The sequence below is a fragment of the Catharus ustulatus genome, chromosome 13 (genome assembly GCF_009819885.2).
Source record: "Catharus ustulatus isolate bCatUst1 chromosome 13, bCatUst1.pri.v2, whole genome shotgun sequence".
Taxonomy (NCBI): Eukaryota; Metazoa; Chordata; class Aves; order Passeriformes; family Turdidae; genus Catharus; species Catharus ustulatus.
In genome coordinates, this window is record NC_046233.1 from 13,903,864 (window position 1) to 13,927,487 (window position 23,624).

At 38.6% G+C, this 23,624-nt stretch overlaps 1 protein-coding gene across 2 annotated transcripts in view; it reads right to left on the reverse strand.

Moving 5' to 3' along the window:
* Positions 1-486: 486 nt before the first annotated feature.
* CACNA2D3 (calcium voltage-gated channel auxiliary subunit alpha2delta 3) overlaps positions 487-23,624 on the reverse strand; it is a 396,474-nt gene continuing 373,336 nt past the window's right edge. For both annotated transcript variants that reach the window (XM_033071436.2, XM_033071435.2), the window contains 5 exons: positions 22,590-22,645; positions 19,165-19,276; positions 2,666-2,778; positions 1,811-1,893; positions 487-981 (listed from right to left, as the gene is read on the reverse strand). In XM_033071436.2, coding sequence (XP_032927327.1) covers positions 889-981; positions 1,811-1,893; positions 2,666-2,778; positions 19,165-19,276; positions 22,590-22,645 — 457 coding nt within the window. In that variant the 3' untranslated portion in view covers positions 487-888. The remainder of the gene's footprint in view (positions 982-1,810; positions 1,894-2,665; positions 2,779-19,164; positions 19,277-22,589; positions 22,646-23,624) is intronic.

The following is a 23,624-nucleotide window of genomic DNA, read 5'->3' on the forward strand; positions in this document are numbered from 1 at the left end:
AGGGACACTCAGTGACAAGCAATAATGGCCTCAGCTGACACAGATGTGTTGCAAGTCAGACTTTCTCTCTTATCACTTTCCTCATAAGGAGTTTCTCCTGTCTGATGAGAGATCTGGAGGGCAGGACAGCAGCACAACAGTGTCACCCTTTCATGTGGGCTATTCCACACATCTTCCTATTCCTTAAGATAAAAAGTATTTGATTTTTGCCATCTGCAGCCAAATCAGCAATTTGACCCAAAGCTTGCCTAAGTTAGAACCAAGGATTTAATAAGGCTTTGACTCACTTTCTAAATGCAGATAAGGTATTTTATAGCTATTTCCAGAAAGCAAACCTCTATAATTCAGCACCATGTATTACCTGTTCAGCTTCATACACACATAGGTGTTCCTTTAACTTGTTAATAAAAGCTGTTCTGCCATATTGTAAAAGCCAAGATCCCATATTCTTCTCTGAATTCTTTCAGAAAGAGGCTAAAAGCATAATAAAATATCATCCATTTATTTTATTTTCTTCCCATCATTCATTATTTGAACAAATATATTAGCATACTTAAAATACACTCTGAAACTGTGATTTTAATATACTTTATTGAAAAAAGTACACAGTTTAAATTGTTCTCAATGGGACAAAGCAATGGTCACCTCTATCTACCAAGTCCTTTTTTGATGAATCATGACTGCCATATGCCAAATTCACATCTGCATGACTTGCAAAGTAAAAAGATAAATCTTTTTTCAACATATCTTTAAGAATTTATATCACCAACAGTTTAAAATCATGAAATGCTGATGCTCTGACTATATTTCATGTCCTCTATGTTGCATCATTTCCCAGTTCACAGTTTATCCATGTTTTAGCATGCCAGTTGAACACATCAGTCAATGTCACCTGGAGAAAATCATCAATAGCAGAGGAAGAAGAACAAGAGAAGGTTTAGCACTAAGGCCTGAGACACCACCACATTCTCTTGCATTTTCCTAAAGAAAATAAAACAACAAAGGAAAATAAATACAAGCCTCTACAGTCAATTATGACACAAGATTTTTAGCAAATATAGATGTAAGAGCAGTGGTGCAAACAACAAAGCCCATAAATTAAATATACTTGGGAAGTAATACAAGTACACATTTTGAGTTGAACAAATTTAGGTAGCCTGAAACAGCAAGCACTACACCATCCCCTCCACTTTATACTTCAGGTCTTGTTCTACACTGCATTACACCATCAGAAGCAGAAATTAAAGTTACTCCAGGGTGAAAAGGATGGTTTTGAGCCTACTGTACAAGTGGCTGTACAAGCCACTGTAATCACATCCTGGTCCCTATCAGCTCTCCTGGCACTGTGTGAGTACTCTGCAGGACACAGAGCAGTAAATGCAGCTACTGGAGGGGTCACTCTCCCTCCCAAGCAATATTATGTGTGAGCATAATGACTACAGCATGACAGGTATGACACTGAAGCAAATACTAACAACACAAAGTTCCCAGCCATCTCTAACAAGGAATCCTGTGGCCACTGCTTGAGCCAGAGTAATTTCTCAGATATTCCTGGCTGCCAGTGCTCACATCCTACCACGTTCTCTGACATGATACAAACCAGTCTGCAAAAGCAGCAACTCGGGACATTGTTACATGAGTACAAAAAAGACTTGTAGCACTTAAAATATCCCTGACTTCCCTGACTATTGAGTCTTCTGAATATTTCCCAGCATTGCATTTTGGAAGATAGTTTTCCTATTAATTATTTTTAAACAAACAAAAAAATTTACCAGAGTTCAAAAGAAAGGAAAAGTAGACAGAAACTTACTTCAGGGTGAAATCCATGACAAGACTCTGGGCGTCTTCTTATCTTCTGAGATTTTAACCGCTCACATTTAAGGGATTCATTATGTGCAAGGCAGTTAAGGAGAGATGCTCTGAGCACTGCATTCTCATGGGAGTGTTTTGAAATGAATACAGTGAAAATCTTTCAGCTCCTTTCTTCCTCTCCAGTAAACCCCAAGGTGATATGTGTGGTCACCACAAGAAAAAGAAAGTGATTCTGGTGCTTTCCTCTCTGTGATCTGGGTGCACTTACACTGCTGACCTGTCTTTCCATAAGTCTGCAATAAAAGCACACTGCAGGCTGCTTTTCACAAATTCCAACTTATGGGAAAAAACTAATCCTGAACTGCAGAACAGCAAAAAGTAAGAAGTGGGGCAACCAAAAAAAATCAAGTGATATGTTTACTTTGCTAAATATTTGTAGTTTTGGAAAGCAGGATTCTGAAATATATTCAATGCTCCAGTCAAACCTTAAATAAAGAGATATCTATGTTAGGAGTTCTCTAAGTTCCAATATAATGAGGTCCATACCTATAATAAAATTACATACCTAATGTCTAATTTGAAAGATCTTCAGCTGTCTAAAGATGGCCATGACCTTATGCTACATAAGATCCATGTATGTGTGCTTGCTTCATTCATATTGGCTGTTCAAAAAAGAAACAAAAAATTGAATTCTCATCAAAAAAATAGTGAGAACATATTCCCAGATGGCTTAATTTCAAACAGTACATATAATGGGTGATGATGTCATGCAATGCAAGTTTTACATGATAAGAAGTTTTTCAATATTTTCGTCTTGAATCTCTTTCTGACCAGTTTGTAAAGAAAAGGATATATCTTATTTCTATAGGTGCCATGGTGATTGGTGGGATAGAATCACAGAAGCATTCATTATCTACTACCACCATGAAGAGGTTGCTACTTGGGATCTGCTGGATAACAAAAGACCTGAAAATTAAAAAGAAAACAAATAATGGTGACATTATCAGCATTTCTGAGCCAGTTCTTGTTAGGAGTTTATCAGACTTCTATGTATTTACAGTCTGTAATGGAACAGATGCACAACACTAATGAAGGTTCCTTCCCCTGCAGCCACACACTGATAGCTCACAGTTCCAAACTTGAGTCTCTGCAGTTGTATTAGGGCCTTTGTGCACTCTGGCTCTTGCTTGAAGCAACTCCTGATCTCAGCTTTCATCTCTCCTCCTGAGAGGCATTTTATTACTGAGCCAACAAAACACAGATTAGGCCTCAAAATCTTCCAAAGCAATTTATTTTAGGATAATGAATATCTGGTACAAATACAGTGATAACTCAGCACCACATTCAATGAAGACAAAGTAGGCAGCTCAAAGGGAGAGCAAAAAAATAAAGACATTTTTTGTAAGAAGGAAAGCACCCAGGACAGATCTGAGAAGGATCCTGTGGGCACCAGTCAATGATGCACAGAGTTTCAGGGAGCTGAACCCTTAAGCACTTACCAAAGAGAAAAGGGGCAAAAGGCAGAAGTAAATTTTAGACACCATTTAGCCTTTCCTTTGAAACTCAGGACACGATACAAAGAATGTCTTTAAGGCTCAGACCCAATTCTTGATGAAATTTTAAAACAGTCTGTTAGAATTTACACATCCTATCAGCAGCATACTGGCCATATTGAATATCACTGAAATCTGGCAATTCCAAGAATTAGGTGTTTTGCAGCGTGGTTTGCTGGTAAATGTACAGAACGCTAAGTGAGGGTTTGAGTACCAAGAAGATGTGGAGAGAAACATATTTTTCCTCAGACATCTTTCTTTAAAATACATATTGTCTTACTATAATAACTCCCTGCTTTTTCCAAAGATCACAGAAGATGAAATAGCAGAGAGGGCAGGGAATATTTAAACCTAGCCTAAGGAAAAAAATTTGGAAAACTTACTATAAAAATGTTGCCAACGGAAAGATTAAATGCTTTTCAGTATTTTTTAAACTTACTGAACCTCCATTAAAATTACACTTAGAGTGATCTGCAATATGTTAACTTTATGTTTATACATGAAATATACATTTATGGCATAATGTAAAAGGCTGAACTTTATAAATGTACCTACCAAACAGCTGGAGCATGTAGCAAGACTGACATCATTGTAATGGAGCATCTGTGGCTTTGTGGATTTGTGTGTGGGAGAAATGGGGCCAATAAAAGGAAAGGAGGGAAAATCTTTAGCAGGCAATAGCACCAAAATTGTACTGCATGAATTTCTCAAAACAGCTATGAATAAATCAAACAGTAAAGGATAGAAAAACCATTACTTTTATTGCCAGAAATTGGCACAATTTGCATTTTGTGCAGTCTGAAACATATTCATTGTATCTTTAAAAGTAGCTCAGAAAAGAACCTCGTAGGCATAAAGTGCTTTACCAGTTAATTGGATGCTAAATGACTAATTTCTTTTTACTGAGAAAGGAGTAGTCACTCTTGTGTTTTACCTGTGGAGGGCCCAATTTCAGCCCTTTTTGTGATCCTCAGGTGAGCACTGCAGCCTGAGGAAAGCATGTACCCCACATCAGGTTTAAAGGTGCCAGTTCATGAAAGCTGGGCAATTTCCCCCCTGTTCCTTCTTTCACCCACTTTGAGGTGTCATAAGGGCTGTGCTGTATAAAGCCATTCCTTCCTCGAACTAGAGAGGGGGGACAAAAAATTCCTACCCCTTCACCTAGCTGGGATGAAAGCACTTAATCCAGAAGAATGTTCCAACTACAGAACAGATGATGCTGAATAAATTACTACACAGCTAAACTGCAAAGCCTAGCAAAATTTTCTGTATTGCTTTATTACTGCAAACCTTCATAATTCCTGATTTCATCATTTTGGGGAATGCAGTACCTGCAATGATTGATGGAAATTATGAATTAAAGGCAGTTCAAAAAGCAATATATTAGTTAAGTAAAAACCTTTTTTGCTACCTTAGGAATTATATTGTAGGTATCAACTAATGACACTGACTCTGTTTACCAAACAGTGAATATTCTTGCAGACCTACAGTCTGTCTAACTAGTACAGAAGTTTGTGAAGTGTCTAAGCTTATGGTGGCTGCCACAGAGCATGGCACTGCTATAAAGAACCACAAAACAGTGAAACTTTTGGCTCACTGCAGCATTTTTTTCCTTAGTACACAATAAAAACTACTGTCTTGAAAAGTGAAGCAAATGATTCTCATCCTCCCACTAAAAGTAATTGTAAAATAAAATGATTTCTTCTATTAAGCAGTCTATGGATGTTTCCCCTTACACAATTCTCAAACATAATCTTGAAATGAAGTTGTAAAACATACCAACAAGTGAAAACAGAGGATTCAAGACCGAGATGGAGCTGAGCAAATAAATAAGGGCAAAAATGTCCATTTCAGCTTTCTATTCTATTAATAGTTTGCACAAATAAAATACACATCTTTCAGCCACTGTAATTTAGGATCATTTCACAGTCATGAAATATTCTTACCCTCACCAGATCAGTGGCAAAGAAGTTTGTGCCAGTTGTAACCACCACAGTTGCTGTGTGACTATTCAGATAATTCACATGGCACTGCTTCCATGCCCAAACTGGATAAAGCACACAATCATCCCAGCAGCAGCTCTGCTGCTTGAGATCAGCCTCCAGTTCCCATGGTGACATGCATATGCATCTTTGAAATTCATTTTGAACATTCATGCCAGTAAGTCTCAGGAACCAAATATTCAGAGGAAACAAAAGGTGCATGAACACAGTCAGACCAAAGCCTTTCAGGGACTGAGACATTCCACCAAAATACTTCACTGTGTACGCCAAGGCTCTGTTGCAAGGGAGAAAAACCTCCAGCACACAGCTCCCATGGCTGCAGTGGGAAATAGAGTTGCTGACAAAGTAGGGAGAATGGTATTATCTTTTTGTGAGATCCACTGTGAGTCTCTAAAGTTCCTCTTACAATAACCATGTCTGAACACCTGCTGGCTTAAGCTGGCATTTGTGTCCCTGGTAATATAGAAACCAACTCTCCAGGACTGAGTGAGGGATTTGGCTTGGACTTATTGCTGCTTTAACAATCAAAAGAAAGTCTACATTTAAGTGCCTTCTTATTATGGAGAATGTTTCACATTTAAAGGATAAAGCTCTTTTTGTTTTAAGCAGTGTAAAACTTTTGATTTGAATCCTTTTCCTTTACTGCAGTATCATCACCATCATTCAATAGGGGCACCACAGGAATAGGCTTGCATATATCTCCAAACATAAAACAGAATAAACTGTTGGGGTTCCTGTTGAAGCTGCATTGAGTCAATAAGAAGCTTATTAATAATTTCTCCTCCATCTTTCATCCACTGAGGAACTAGCTTGGTTTATTTGATGTGCAGGTTCAGAGGTTTGAAACAGACCTGAAAACAAACTGTTTCTAGACTTTGTGGGGAAGGTGAGGAAGGAAGAAATCCAATACTTGAAAGGGGCAGACAGAGAGGGAGGAAGAAAATCTAGTTATGCCAAGCTATTTTGTTAATGAAGAAAAAATAGCAACAGAGAGTAAGTCTGCAAGGAACTCTGTATTTTGAGTCAGAGTGTTATATGACAATTTTGTCATGTGGCACACACAGTATTAGTTTCTTTTTAACCTCTTTTGGTTTTGGTCCATATAAAAACATGCACAAATAAAATGCAAATTGATTTGGAAAAAAAACAAACAAACCAGCTTCATGTTTTAATTGGAAGTGAAAAATAAAAAATATTTGCTCAAAAAGCAATACTTACTGATCTGCTCCTTGAAAATTAATTTTTCATTGTGCAATTACAAAGAAAGAGAACTTGGACTTCAGGTACTGCTATGTTCATAATTATATTTTGTAGTCATGCTTCTGAAGGCATGATAAGGAAGCACACTGAAGGAGTGTCTGGTGCCTACATGACTCTTCCCACAGAAAATCAGTTCTTTCTAACTCCTTTAGACAGCCTGTAAGTTGGAAAGCACCACACCAACACTGCAGTGCAAATATCACACCTGCTGCCTTTAAACAATAACTGGGGCTCCTGCCTCAGAAGGGTGAGCACCTCCTGCTCTGGACATGCAGGGACACAAACTTCAAGGATAATTCGGGGCAGGAGCTTGGCTTTGGGGATCTGAGTCATCCCTGCAGGAGAGTCCTTCCCTCTAAGAGATGGGCAGTGATCCTGCAGAGAAATGCATCCTGGACATGGTAACTATGCTAAGTGTGGGCTACTACTCCTGTTCTCTGAGAGCCAGCCCACTACATGTAAATCTGGTTTGTTGGAGTTTTTTTGGTTTGTTGGAGTTTTTTTGGGTTTAAATTTAAATTTTAATATCTCCCTTTTATTTGTATATGTGAAAGTCTTTAAAGAGTTGTAATATATATTCCATTGTTATAATATTTTCTTCCCCAGACTATGTTTAAAAAAACCCCAAACAAACCAAAACCCCCAACCTAATTCCCAAAGTGTCACTTCTTTTTCATATTATAAAAATCAATTTCTTCTGTAAGGACAATTAGAATATATGGAGTACAGGAGCAGGGACTGAGCTGACACTACCCTTGCAGCACTGCCTTCTCTCCACACTGGGCTTCTTTCTCTTCCTTCCATCTTTCTGTCTCTGAACCTCTGGGGTGGCCAAGTGTTAGTGAGGGAATTGGGAGAAACCTCTCTGGAAAAGGAGGATGTTCTGAGGCAGACAGGGATGACAGTGCCCTGGGGAAGGACAGGGCAGCAGGTTATCTTCTGCTGTAGGAGCTTTGCCATGGGGCCTGTGCAGTCTCTCCTCAGACATTCTGGAGCATTTCCCATGTTGATGGAAATGCACAGCAGGACCAAGGCAGAGCTGTGCCCTTTTTTCTTCCTGGCTGCTGCATCTCCTGGCCAAGCCCAGCTCACTGGCCAACTTGAAGATCACGAATTTCTGTTAGGTCTGATTTCCCTTGTTAATGCAGGTCATTGCTTCACTACAAATACCTCCATCACATGGTGCAAAATCTGTATGTGGTAGGCTTAACATCTTGTCTCTGAAATGCTTTTGGCTTCACCTTTCCTTTCCTAGCATATCTGGATCAATAACAGGCAAAGCTAAGGTAATTCTATTTCAGACACACCAGAGATGTGTCTCATCCAGCTAAGCAAACCTAACCTTTAAGTTGTTTACTCTCCACTATTTGACTACAGCATCTGCTGTTAATGGAAATCAATACTACAGTTGGGCAGCTTATTTCTGTATTTCCATGCAGGAGAGGTCATCCATTTCCTTGTCCACTGGTGTTAAATTTTGGGCAGGATATAAACTGAACACAGATGTGAGGTTTCCCTACTAATAAGCAGCCACTTGCACAGCCCAGCACAGTGAATCTTGAGCAAACTGGTTCAGCAGAGAATATTTTGTATGGGGCTGAGGGTGGGCCAGGCAGCTGTGAGAGGGGGCACAGTGCTAATGGCTTGTTCAGGCTGGGGATCCCAAACACCACCATTGCTTGCTCATTTGCACTGAACTATTTTCCTTTTCCTGGCCTGCAGCCCTGCTGCCATTAGCTGGTGGCTGCTGACACCACTACACAACTTGTTCCAGCAACAAAGAATGGCAGGGAACCTCCTGAGAGCATTCAGCAGTCTCTGATTTTCAGACCCATGGCTCCCTGTTTTCTTCACACAGCTGCAAAGGCTGAAAAGTGTTAGAGGGAACAGAACTAATGTCAAGCAGCATGGGAATAGGAAGTCACAGGATAAAACTATGCTTGTGGGACCAGAACATTTAGAGAGAATATCTTCCCATTATACTGAAGAGTGGAAGATATTTCTTTGTAATTTGGAGAGGATTTGACAACACTAAAAGCAATTCAACTTGTTTAAAAACAATGCTGTATGTTTCCTGTTAAAAATCAATTCTTTTTTTCTCACAGAAATATTTCATTATTGCACTTTGCTTTAAAAAAAATCTTGTTCATAAATAATAACTGCTGATCTATATGTTGAATATTACCATCAGTATTCTCTTCTAATTTTACTAAAATTCCCTGCTGTTATATCTGTGCTAGTGACAATAGACACTCTGCAGTAGAATATGTGGCCACAACAAACACATGGCTTAGGATTTTAGTCATATAAATATTTAAATCACTGTTTGGATTCACTTTTAATTCCATGCTCAGGAGGTTTAGCAGCCTGATTTAAGGGCAAAAAAAAAAAAAATCCACATATGTATTTTCCATTTGTTCCTTAATGACCATTGGAACACTCTTACTATCTTTTAATGTCACAGTGATGACTGTGGGACTTAAAATCAAATTATGAGTAGAATATCAGAGTATTGTGCTGCCAAATATCACTGCTGCACAATCATATCAATCATTTTTATGTGACAATAGAAAAGATCCTTTAAGTACCACTTGTTTTGCTCAAGCACACAAATCCTACAAAGCACAGAAGAATTTCACTGTGAATAGTTTAGCAGAAATAAACATAGGGCAATATTTTCAAATTGGCAACCTAAACAAACACACAAAGATGTGAGGAACTGTCTAAATTTCCATGGAACTTAACTTAGATAGCCCTCAGTGGCCACTCTGGCTCTTGAGCATCACTGTAAGCTCAGCCTTTCCCCTCTGGGCATTTCAGTGTATTTTCTGCCTGCAAACCTCCATTAATGAACTTGGAGTATTTTGGATTAAGATGAGTTGTAACTTTGGGATTACATTTCACATCTGTCAAATGTAATCTTTCCTATTTTTTAGAGAAAGAGGAAAAAACCATCATGAGGGCAGAGTAAATGGAAAATATTGTGCACACTGCACTCAAATATGTGTTACTCACATAACTGTTGGTTGCAAACCTTCAACCCTAATGGTCTGGAACAAACTTTAAGCATTCAACTGAAGTGCAGATATCCACTTTGCTGTTTCCCAACTCCTATCATGTGTTTTCCAGGCTGCTAGCCACATTTCCAACCCACCTCTCTCTTGCTTATCACATTTTTGCAATGAATGAATGAAATGTTTATATCACAATCAAGTTGTGCTACTTGTTTTTTGGGGGGTTTTTTGCGAGTTTTTTTTCCAAATAAATGATGATAGAGAATGAAATATCTAATGCCATTTGTAAAAATAACATATATGCCAGTAACAACATTTCTGAGAGCTGGAGCAGTATATAAATGGTTCTCTCACAGCTAATGGTTCTCTCACATGAAAAGAGGCAGATAAACTCCCAGCCTCAGGCTTGTAATTGGATCCTGACCTCATGCCAGCAAAATATTGCCAGCACATACAGCCTGACTGACTGTGGTACAATTTGGTTTCAGTGCAAACACAGAGCAAAGTTTAGCACTGAGGATTTAGGTGAGCAGTGTCATCCTCACCATTCTGTGCCTGCTGAATGCTCAGAGCCCCACAGAGTTGGAAACCCCTCTGCCTCAGACAGGATCCCCCAGAAGTGCCCATCCCTGCCCACCAGGAGGGATTCTTTCTCAAATAACTGAAGCTCAGACAAGAGTTCTTGACCAACTGCATGTTAGGAATGCTGCAAACATCCAAAAGCTTAGTGTAGAGCCTTTAGGATGACAGGAGATCCTTAGTGCAATGAAGCATTGGGCTGTTCACAACCTTTCTACTGCAGCCACCCTTCCATATCAGGTGTAGGATAACGGAGAGTTTCAGACCTCCAGGTTTAAATTGACTGGAATTTTTTTTCAAATAAATAAAGAGCAGAAATCCCACAAATTTTAAATATCTGCCAGCATTCATAGCCCTGAACAAACCCAAGCTGAGTGTGACATATGTGACATACCCACAAGCAGGGTGGGTACCTGGTTCTCTCTCACAGTGACCAACAGAGGAGGCAGAGTAACCAGCACAAGGCAAATCACATCAGAGGTCTCCTAAAGACTTTTCCTTTGACACCTGGTTAACAAGACCACAGCAGAGATGTCAGAGAAGATATCCAGGCTGAAAAATACAGTTCCACTACAGCATGTTAACAAATATGTGTTTATAGCAGAGCTCTTTAGCTCTACACAAGTAGTTGTGGTTTGTACTGAGAGACGTCTCAGATTGTGTTTTTTAAAATGCTATATGATTTCTAAGCTAGGTTCTAAATATAACTTTAAGATTAAAAAGCAAGTTGATAAATTCTGGTTTAGGAAGACTCACAGATATCATATGACATTGTAAAAGTAACTTTTGAATTGCAAGAATTGGTAACCACTCTTTCCTGCAACTTTAGGTCAAGTCTCATCTACAATACAAGTCTAGAAAAGAGCTGCACAACAGAAACTGAGGTATGAAAAGCAGAAGTGACCAGGAGATTCACATTACAAGACTACAGTAGTTTCACGAATACAAGCCGCACGGATTATAAGCCGCACCCCCGGTGCCTCGACAATGTTGCTGTCTTTGTCAATAGATAAGCCGCACCCCGAATATTAGCCGCACTTTCGTTCGTCGCGAGAATCCGTGCGCAGCTTTCACAAATTGGCCAATTAGTAACAGGATCGCGGCATAGCGGGCTTTACTGGCTCGGGGCGGGGCCAGGAAGGCTCGGCCCGCTCATGGTGGCCGACGGGGCCGGGTGGCCCAGCTCAGCGCCACGGCTCGGCGGGGCTGGCCGGGTGGTGCTGCCGCCGCCGCCGGGCTCGCTGGCCCCCCTCTCCCGTCAGCACCGCCCCGCTGCCGCGTTCGCTAGCCCCGCTGGCGGGCTCGCCGGCCGCGCCGCGCCGCGTTCGCTAGCCCCGCCGCCGGGCTCGCCGGCCGCGCTGCGTTCCCTAGCCCCGCCGCCGGGCTCGCCGGCCGCGCCGCGTTCGCTAGCCCCGCCGCCGGGCTCGCCGGCCGCCCCCTCCCGTCTGCACCACCGCCGCGTTTGCTCGCCCTGGCCGGCACTGCAGGCCCCCGCACCGCCAGGCTCCCCCACGCTGCTGGCCCCGATTCTGCTGGGCTTCCCCCGCTGCCAGGCAGCCCCACCCGCTGGCCTTCCTGCTTCTGCCATGCTCCCCTGCACTGCTAGCCCCAGTTCTCCCGGGCTCCCCTGCCCTGCTGGCTCAGGCTCTGCCGCCCCCCCTGCCCCGCCCTGCTGGCTCAGGCTCTGCCGCCCGCCCCCCACACTGCTGGCCCCGCCTCTGCCAGGCTTTCCCACCTCTGCCGGGGCCGGCCGGGCTCCAGCTTGGCTTGGGGCTGCCGCGGGCTCTCACTTCCGTGTTGGCAGCTTTTAGAATTTTGTTAATGTATTAGCCGCCCCGGAATATTGGCCGCACTTCCGGGTTTCCACCAAAATTTTGGTCAAATTGGTGCGGCTTGTATTTGTGAAATTACTGTAATAAATCCTGGAGCTAAACTGCTCAGTGGATGGGCCCACAGTGTGCTTAGCAAGGATGTTAATTTATTTCTGTTAACATAAACTTTAGCAATGATTGAGAAGGCCACATCTCAAAGACTTAAGCCATCTTTTCCATAGCCAGATAAAACTCTGTATTGTTTTACATAATATACAAATGTTCCTTGCATAGCTCTCAAATCTTAAGATTCACATTGTTTTTCTAAGTCAAAGACTTTAAAATATCCATTAAGGTATCCCAAACCCTTTAGAAACCATGTCTAAGCCATGTTTGTATTGTTTGCATTGCCTATAATATGAATATATTACAAAATAAAATTAATGTTCTAGTATTAGCAATTCTTTACAAGTGTGCCCAGCTTTAAAAATTCATTGCAACGTTTCTCAATTTCAATCATTTTTCCTATCCCAAACCATTGTTAATAAAAATAATATGAACTACTACTCAGCTCTATATATTATGGCATTCATACAATTTTTCAAATCCCTTGTCATTACAAAGCATCCATTCATTGCATCAGCCACTATCTATCATTTCATTAATATATATTAATGCCTGTTCAAAATGTAAAATCAAGCTAACTTTTAAGTAGATTATGATTTATATTGTAATGGAGTACTGATTTTTAACTATGAAGATTGAATGTGTGCAGATCATCACATTCCCCTGCAGAGGTTTTATTGGACGTGGGCAGTTAAGAGAAAGTGCACATCTCATCCTACTGGTGAGAAAAAACCTATAGCTAAATTTCATTTTTGCTAAAATCCCAAATGTTACAGTGCTTACAGAGGGAGGCAGTGCATAGAAAACAAAAATGCTTCAGAACTCAACAAGCATACTAAAAAAGATCTGAAACAGAAAAATAAAAAAAGCTAAATCTCCAAGCAAACAGAAATTCTCCAGCCTTGAAAACTGCCCAAGGGATTGTTAAACTGATGAGTGGCAGGCACAGACCTGCCTGGTAACTTAGATATGTCTTGCCCTATTATTTTATATACCTTTTTTCTTAAGTGAAAATAGTAATTTACAGTGTTTCCTGAACTGGACATTCAAAATATACATTATCAAAGGGTAGAGTTAAATTGCCCATACAGTGACTTTAAATTACACCTGCATGTCAAACATTATAATCACTGGTCCTTTGAAGTGAAGAGAAAGTCACTCAGCCTGCAAGTGGAGAAGTGTGGGTAACACACAATATAACATTTTAAGCTAAGTATAAAGACCTTTAATAAACAATTCTAGCAGTTTAAATTGCATAATTTGATACTTTTTACTAGGAAAGAACAAGGAAAAAAATATTTTTGGATCTTATAGAGTTTTGGGGTTTTGGCTAAAATAACTTTCTAGAAATACTGCTCTTGCCTCAAATTTAAAGACTTTTTAACAGCCATAAGTATTCTGCAAGTCTGGAAGATCTGTTTTTCAAAAGAGATGCAAGATAATTCCATGTGCTTAGATTGTGATCCTGAAGACTTCAGCAATGAACCACAGAGGCATGCAAAATTAAGTTTTCCTTGAAGATATTCCTTTAGCTCCATGCACATCTAAGCAATCTCTCAGAAATCAATGTCTGTCCAGAAACCCAGCCTGCAGCACACCTGTGACCCAACATGGGCACAAAACCCATGGATTTGTCAAACCCACATCGTCCTGCGGGTACCAGGCACGGCTGCTGGAAAAGCAACAGTGCAAAAACAAACTGGGCAAAGGGTGGGGAAACAGAGACAGCATTTCCCTCAGGATCATAAAAGGTTGATACAGTAAAAAAAGAGTACAATCCAAAATGTCTTTTAGAAGACTGGCTATAATTGACTGCCCTAGCAGCTCCAGGACAGACACAGGGACATTCTGACACACATCAACAGAGCTCCAAAAAAGAAGGAATTGGCCCTCGATGTTTGGCTGCTTTATGTGGCAAGCTGGTTTGTTTAGAAGTAAACTAACTCCATCTGAAAAGGCAAATGATTATTTATTTCATGGGAAATTGAACTGTGTATTTATTTTCACATTTTAAACATGATCAAGTACAGCAGTTTGGCAAGCTTCTACTGAGGAAGAAATGCGGAAATATTTTAGCAAATGGTGGTATGTCTCGAGATTAAGTGGGTTTTAAAAACCATTACCATTTTAATGTCTGCAGATTGCACTACTCCTGACACTAATACACTCATGCCCTGAGCAGTCTGCATCTAATTTGTGTTGTTATTTATCTGTTACTGCCAAATCTCTGCATTTAGTGGACGAGTCTGAAACTTGCCATTATAAATCCACGTGAAGGGTTCAGTGTCATCCTGAGCTACACTTCCATTGCCACTTACCTCTTTTATTGACAAATAAACAGCATTCAATGCCCATTCTATGAGAAAGCAAGAGAAGCAATTTGGTTTATTGATGATTTTCCTTGTTAACTAAATGCTTACTAACACTCTATTGGGACCAGTAGATGATACATGGGACAGTGTTTATTCAAATAAGTAGCTCCTATACATTTTAACAAGCAATTTACTTGTGATGCCCAACAAGGTAAATGCATTCATCTTTCATATCTGGCATCATTGAAACATGCTCAAATCTTTCCCAGGGTTAGGATGATTGTACCTAAATACTTCTTTGCTTCCCTAGTGACAATATGGCTTTCTTATATTTACTTTCCTCTTTGTGTCTTAAGGTTGTGAACAAAGGATCAACTAGAAATGAAACAGTTTCTTTGGGGTTTTGGTATTGACCCTGTAGACCCATGAGTGCTGCAATTAAAAGAGAAGGGGGGCTTCTTTGGAAGTAAGGCCAGATTTTTGATCTTCATCCAAGTCCAATATGTCATCACACATGAACAGGAGAGGTTAAAAGGGCAAATTTTTAAGCATTTGACTGTGCAACTGCTGCCTAATCTGTATACTCACAGTTATTACAGTGAACACACAAATCTGGCAACTATGCACTCAGTTGGCTCCTTATAACTTTGAAATTTTAACATATATGCTTAAAATATAAATAGTCAGATGCCTAAATTGTTATACTCACCTTCACAGCAGTTATAGCTGAAATTAATGGTATTTTCCTAAATTAAGTTTAATGAAAACATTTGAATTTTCATGTGTAAATGAGATTTGCAATTAGACAAAACCATTTTTTCTACAAAGAGATGGGAGGTTTTACTTAAAAGACTAGCAAACATGTTATGATCAAATATCTTAACAGCCATCCTCCTTTCTAATTTATAACAACTTTGACATTCTGAGGAGGCTTTTCTTAGACACTTCTAGTGCAACTAAAATTTGTTGTGATGAGATCCCCAGAAGGCAAAAACTGTGAGGTACACAGTGAGCATTGCTGAAGAACATTGGTTAACACACTTATATGTAAAATTGGCTAAAATATTGGGGTAATACTTCATAAAACTACAAGCAGCACTGAGACTTTTTATATAGTCTAAAATTTCAGTGTCTGGTCAGAAATTCATCCCTGTGTAGCACAGCATCTTTACAGCCCATAGCAGGTACATGTGGCATCAGTGTAACTCTGACTCCACAGAAAGAGTGCCAGTTGAGACTGATAAAGAAAATATATTCCTCTTTGCAATTAATTGCTTTCAAAGTTAAGACTGTGATAGAAGTCTATGATATAAGTTTTCAGAAGTAATGGGGTTTGGGGTTTTTTTTAGGTTTTTTGCTGTAAAAAAGAAAAGCTTACTGGAAAATATGAAACCATTTCAGTTTTTTCAAAAAATCCCAGTTTTTCTCTCTTGTTGACAGTGCTTAGAAAATGTGGGTTGACTTGTTTTTGATTGCTATTTAAATAACAGATTAATTTAATAATCATTGGGCTATTGAATAACAACAAATTATGGGGTGGGACAGCCAAACCCTGACCCTAATGACATTCTTATGTTAATTCTTATTTTCTTTTAGGCTCCTGCTTTCTTAATAAAACCTATATTTTTGAAAATTGTTTTTAAACATTGCAATTTATCCCATAGTAGTTTGCTTGTAAGAGATAAGTTTACATATAGGGAGTGCATTTTATATGTCTGTATATATTTAGTGCCTGACTCAAAGCCTGCTGAAGTGCATAGGTGTCCCTCCATTGGATGAGTTCCCAGAGATGGCTGAAAATGTGAGCTATTAAAAAAATGCAGGTAGTCCTGTCCTTTCTACTGTGTGATTTATTTTAGGATACTTCAGTTTAAGTCAAAGGACCCATGATTAAATTTGTGATTGGAAATGTTTATGAATTTTCATTACTGCAGTTGGTTTGTGTCCCTCTTTGCATGGGCAGAGTATTTCTACAAGGTCAGTAACAGCACAGCCAGGACAGGATAAAACTGAGCCTCTGCCCCTCACCCTGTGACCTTGCTGGCTATGACTGTGACTTTGTTAGCAAAACCACAGTATTTCTGCCCCAAAATGTCTTATCTAAGTAACATTATATGGTTTCAATTAACATCAGTCATCATTTTTACTTCTACTAAGAGGCTGGTTTTAGTCTCCCTTTTCAGACAAGGGCTCTATAGTAGTGCCTGACACTGCAGGAACAAAAGCCAGGGACCGGGACACAAACTTGCTTAAAGCAGAGTATTTGCACAACTTTTATTTGCAAACCTGTTCACAATATACTGACTTTTTGAGTGTCTTGCAAGTAGTTTTTCAGTATTGCACAGGGTGCATAATTTGGTAAATATTTACAATTATCTTCTTCTATTTGCCATAAATATGTTTAATTATATATAACAGATTAGCCTATAACATGATCCAAGGAGGACACAGAAAATCTCCCTGGTTCAGAGTGATGTTCACAGGTTAAGCACTGGACACAGTGTCAGCTCCAGACTTACTGTATAAAAGAGTGAATCAGAATTCTGACTGGTCAAACCCATCATTCTTAAATTACAAATATTAAGCAATACACTTGCTTGGAAAAATATTTATTGGTACTGAGGCTATGAAACAGAAGACTGGGTCAGAAGATGTAGGTCTACAAAGGACTTTGGGTCAAATTCCTTAGCTGTTCTGCGGGAAAGTGTCCTGGGTTATAACAAAAATATTTGGAATCCAATGCAGCCTGCAATCTTAGATGCAATTTGTAGATTGTTAATGACAGTGGGTAAACGATATAATGAACAACTTTCCCATGAGAATCTAATAGTTCTTCTGGATTATTTCTTTAGGTTTTGCTGTTGCTTGTGGAGAAAAATAATGGGTGCCTTGAGATCAGTTTGCAACTTACAGGGTTTTCTTTTATTTTTTTTTTCCACTGTGGAACACAAAATGTTTTTCTATGAAAAAGATCTTAGTGCATTATTTTTGAAATACTATAATTTTCACTAAACTCAGTTTCCAACTTGGTGCTTTCCAAGTATTGCAGAATTGTATTATTTTTGAAACTTACTTCCTTTGACCTGAAGTTACCTAGGAACACAGACTAAAATCTGTATTCCTCTGAGAAAACCTAGTCCTGTTAAATTAATCTTCTTTGCATGGAATCAACAGAATCTTACAATGGTTAGGGTTTGAAGGGACCTTAAAGACCATCTGGTTCCAGCCCCCTGCCATGCCAGGGACACCTTCCACTAGAGCAGGGTGCTGAAAACCCCATCCAGCCTGGCTGGGAACACCTCCAAGACTGCACGATAATTTGTTGCACAACTTCTCAGTAACCTTCTGTTAAATTATCACAAAATAAGGCTGCTTAAATTCTACAATGCTGGCACAAAGCACTCACAGCAGTGTAACCTTCATTGTATTTGATATGTCAAGTGGAAAAATCACGGCTTGATTTTGTTGAGTTTGTACTTTTCAGGCAGGGGGACCTTTTGTTGCACTTAAAGGGTTCCAGAGCATCAATTTACAAAGCACTCTCATACTTCTATTCCACAAAGCCATATAAAACCAATTATTCATACTAGACATTAACAATTTCCTTCTACTTAAAAGTTGGTCAGTACTAAATGAAAAGTGAATATTAGCACTTAAAATTTATCTCCAGTGTACTTACTCCTATTTCCTGTTTTGAAGTAATGAAAATATCAAGAAAATTTAGGAGTAAGTACAGAAGCACACCTATTGACTTCAAAGTGACGTTTTCACCTTTATTTGCTAATTGCATATTGATTTAGCCTGGAAAGGAAGAGCTGTAACAATTTTTGTTTAACTTATAAATTCTTCCTGACATTTATATTGATGGACAAATTATTGCTGTAAATACTAATCTCCCTGGCGATGACAACCTCTCAGCATAAAGGAAATCCAATTAAGAGACTTATCAAAGTGCAGAAATTTGCATAAGCAATACCTATGCAATTCCACAAGTAAAATGTACTAGAACTACAGTTAAAATGTCACAGCACATGGACACCAAATGCAGAAAAAATACATTTTCAGTGTGAAAGAGAAAGCTAGACTGAAGTTTTCTTCTTTTTTTAGCTCAATAAGGGACAAGTTTACAGCAGCACTGGTAGAAATGACATTACAGCACTGTCATGTGAGATTTGGTATTATTAACCCAGCTTCCCAGCACTGAAAGTTTGGAGAATAGATTTAATCGTCTCCCACTCTTTCAGACTAATAGTTCCAAGAAGGAAACTCTGGCATTCCAGTAAAAGAACCAGATCTCACTGCACCACAAGGGAATTCCTAACCTATCCAGCAGGGTTTCACTCCTGGACAGGAGACTGAAGAGCACTTACCTTTTGAATCTAAATCTTACAGCCCATGCCCTTAGAATGCTGCCTGCATCTAGGAAAAGTATTAAAACATTCAAAATTTGAAATTAACAGAAGCCTCTACTGCTTTTACATATTTTTTTTGATAGAAAATAAGAGGCACGGCTTTAATTTAAGAACATCAAACTTCTAAGTGACCCCTGTAACAGGAGAAATGACACCTTGACAGAGGTCAGCACATAGGATAAAACACAACAGACTTGTACGTTCTTCAACACAGCCTCGAATAATTCAGTTTTATTGCTTTGTCACAAACAGCTGTATAAAGAAAATATTGAAAGGGCTTACTTGAAACAGTCATCGCAAGCAATATTCCCCGTGGTCTCCTTTATAGTGCGCTCGGAAACAAAGGCTGGATACTCAGTATCACAGGGCTCTAGGGTTTGTTTCAACCTCTGCGCTATAGGCACAGGAAAAAACATCTTGATGTGAACATGAGAGGAACAGCACACAAAATTGTGAACAACATGAGATGCTGCATTACAGAGCTCGGAGAGAACGGAAATGTTACTCAGCTTCTGCCACCCTGTGAGATTTCCTAGGCAGTGCATAACACTATTTTTTCAATTAAATAAAAAAAAAAAAGTTTATCCATGGAATGCAATTTTGCAAGACATCGCTGTTAAAGTAGTTATTAATGCTTTAGCCATTGCCAACCTGCTTTATATTTATGTACAAGTTTTTATTCTTTCAGTGTAGATCCAAGATGGTTTTACTGTCATTTTTATCTCAGAGGTGCTGTGCATCACTAACCTTTGTTCGTGGGAGTTTATATTTATTTGATATGTAAATTGTGGCATATTTTACTGAAGCCAAAACAACTATTTTATATTACAGTTTGGGAATCTTTGGAGGGTTTTATCAGTTAAAATAACTCTGTGGGTGGGAGAGGCAGAAGAGTTACTTTACCCAACAGCAACACTCGTTATCTCCTTCCCAAAATAGTAATAATTAAGACTCCATAGTACCTTTAATCTTAAGTCCTTGCAATGCAAGGAAAAAACATCACTATTTCCATCTTAAAGATTGGGAAACTGAGTTACCAGGAATCAGTGGGGCTGGTTCAAGGTCAAGCTACAGGACAGCAGCTCCTCTGACTCTCACACTCCAGGATCTGTCACACAGCTTTCTCCCTCATTCCCTTTCTTTTTCCTCCCCACCCCTTCATTCTTCCTGAACACAGAGATACACTTTGCACATCAGCACAAATGTTAACCCTATCTTAAACTAATTGCTAAGTGAGAAAACAAGATGAGATGTGACAAAAATAGTTTACACTGAACAGGCTCTTGGGCTGGACAGACCTTTTCCTGGAGATGATCTATTTCAGTGAGTGGTGCATCCACTGAGCAGAGCCACCACATCTGCACTTCCAATCACACCTGCATGCATTTCTGAACTGTTCACAGCTTTTGGATATAATAATAAAAAAATTATCCCACCAAATGCACAGATCTTAAAGAAGGTGCTAAAGCTGGTCAGAAAAATTTTGTTATTTCTGATGTTTTCACTATGGTTTTGACATATTTAACAGTTCAGCATTTTTTTGAAAATTGTCTTGCTAGCTCTACTGCACCTCTTGCCTTTCTCTTCTGTTCTCCTCATCTGATGTCAAGAATGACTGGAGTTTATCACCTGTGTTTTGAGTGTACCCTCACCTGTATCAACATGTGGCTTGTGTAACAAGGAGGTTGACAAAGATTCAGACTTCCTGCACCTCACCAGACTCCAGAAGATGAAGGGGTTGTCCAAGGTTTAGGGCTTCTTCTCTCTCATTTAAAAATGTGACTGTAATTTCAAGATCTTGTGCAGAATTATTTTCCATAGTAGGGTTGGGCAAACGGGCAGGTGTGTGTGGACCCTCCAGCACCTTCTTAGTTTATCATATTCTATTAATGTCACAGTTTGAGTGGGAAGTAATTTCTCCACTTGAGAAACTGATTTTTTTTTCCTGAGCTTTGTTAAGCATTGTTAAGTAAAAAATAAATGTGCAAGTTTATTAATTTTAATTTCATGAAGTCCAGTCATAAATATTACAACTCTTTGTGGTAACATAGCATTTACAGAAGAATATACCTAAGCATGTGCTTTTCTCTCCTGCTGTCTGGTGAAATATTTTCAGCTTTTTCTTTCTAAAATATGCTTCTTCCAAACAACCATTCCTTGCTTCCTAACTGGGTAGGCACTACCCTAAAATTTCAATATTTCAATACCTAAAAGTATTGACATTCCAATGAGCACAATAAGGAGGTGTTTCCAATACTCTTAACTCATCAAAGAAATGGAGCAAGTGACTTGTGAAATTAAAACTTCACTGTCAACTAAAACATGAATGGAAATTTCTCAATAATCAAAGTGCTGCATGGATAGTTTTGTTTTCTATAAAAGGAAGTTTGCCAGTTATTATTGTCTCTTCTCTAATGAGTGTACTCTCAAAACACAAAACAGACATTCTTTTTCATGAGATGAAGAGAGATGTGTTTGAAAGAAATTTTCTCTAGCATACAATGCAAGTGCCACTGGATGCTTCATGTTAGGATATATTAAAGCATATTTATACAGTACAATTGAAAAAAATTTATTTCTTTCCTACACTGGCTGCTTTGGTTGCTCTGCAAACACCAAGGACTAGGACAGGCACAGCTGCCATTCCTCAAGGAAAAGTTTTACATTTTCTGGGTCTGGCACAGCAAACCTGACTGTCCTTCACAGCCTCAGCATCAGGGATGGGTCTCTTCATGCTTAGGGAAATCACTGAACAGTTGGTCTTGGTTTTTAGGGGCCTGACTAATATTTTAGCTTCAGACAGGATATTATTTTGGCATAAAGACAGCCTAGTATCTAGGCAATGCAAATATTAAATGAAGACTAAAGCAGCAATTTTATTCCCTGCTTTGCTAAGAAATATGCAAATATGAAGCTGAAGAATTCAGTTTAAATCCTTACACCAGTCAATGACACACAGCACCATTTGCCTATTAAGTTGTCACTTGAAGAGCAATGCTCTTGTAAAGTGGCCCTTTACATCAGGGCAACACTTCTGAAAATGCCATAGAAAGTCTGTTAAAATATATAAAACAGCTTACAGTGAAAACTTCCCATTCTTAGTGGAACTGGTAAAAATTCCCGTTATTTCAAGTGAAGCTTCTGCATTTTAAAAAATGATTTTGAATAGATTTAATTTTAATACATTTAAATGTCTATTTTAAATGGGATGAGAAAAATAAAGATCAGCCTTTTTTGCATAAAATCTACTATATAAGCATTAAAAATTATTTTTGTATTAAATAACAGAGATGGTCATATTTCTGTACATTTTTTTTGAAATAGCATTTATCAGCACAATAACTACTCCATTTTATAGCAGCTCTAGAAAAAAAAAGCAAAGTGCAATTGCTTTATTCACAAAGATTGTTTTGGAATGAAGAGAAATGTTTTTTAAAAACATATTTAATCATTATCTATGATTTTAACTTTTCTGTACTGCGTTCCTAGAGTCCACACAAGCACTCAGTGGTTATTCATAGAAGATCTTACTTCTCTTGTGTTTTAGGAAACATTAACAAATAAGAGGATGCTGGAATAGGAGGAAAACTATTATCAGATGTTTATTATTTAATCTAAAACAGTGTACACACATCTGAATTTCCAAAGCCCAGTTTGCTCCAGACATTTCTACCATTATGCCAGGAAAAAAAAAAAATCACACTTACCTTTAGCTGTTAGATCAGAGTGCCACCAACTGCATAGATTAAATTCCACCAGGAACCTGGAGAAATTATTAGAGTTTTCATATTACCCCACAGAATGTTTTCAAAACCCTGAACTGGCAGTAGCTTGATGATGTTAATCCCATTTTAAATAAAAGCTAACACAGAACTGAAATTCAAGTTTCTGGCATAACTCTGGGATTAGCAACTACTGCTATTCGCATATTTTTACTGTTTTTTTCGGGTTCTTTTACTTCTGAAAATTTGTTCTGAAATTAACCCCATCAATAAATCATAGATTTACCCATTTTTAATTTAAAATACTGATTAAAACAGAAAAAAATAACCACTGTCTAATCAACTATAACTAAACTATAAAGAACACTAAAATACACCATGATTTACTTGGAAGAATGGACTGAAAAGAGTCAGTCAATAAGTTGTTGTAAGAGTAAAGAATGTGAAACCAACATCCAGTTCATCATATGCCCATGAATCGACAATATTTATAAATATAGAAGGTTTCTTAACATTTTTAAAGCTGTGATATGCAGTATCAGTCTCATTTTAACACAATTTATTTCCCTTATATTCACTTAGAAAGCTGCATGTCAGATCAATCTCTGCTCTCTGGCAGCAGCCATTCAGTTAAGTCTCCTTAACTCTTATTCTGAACTTTGAAAAAAAACTCATACAATTTACAATTAAACAAAAGAAGTGACTACAAGGAAAAAAATCAGTTCTATGTCAGTAAAGATAAAATTCACTCATATCTGCAGCTCTGCTTTCAGATAAGAATTATAATAAATCATATCACTTAATAACAACACATTTTAAGGTTTCCTCCATATGATATTGCTATTTCTTTGGCATCTTCTGTTAAAGATAATGATCATTATGAATTAACTGTGAATTTTAGAAGAATTAATAGAGATGGAAAATTCAGCAACATCCAAGTACACCTTCTCTGGCACTGTAATGGGTCCATCTTAGAGAACTTTATGGAGTGACAAACAATACAGTGAGTCAGGGTAACAA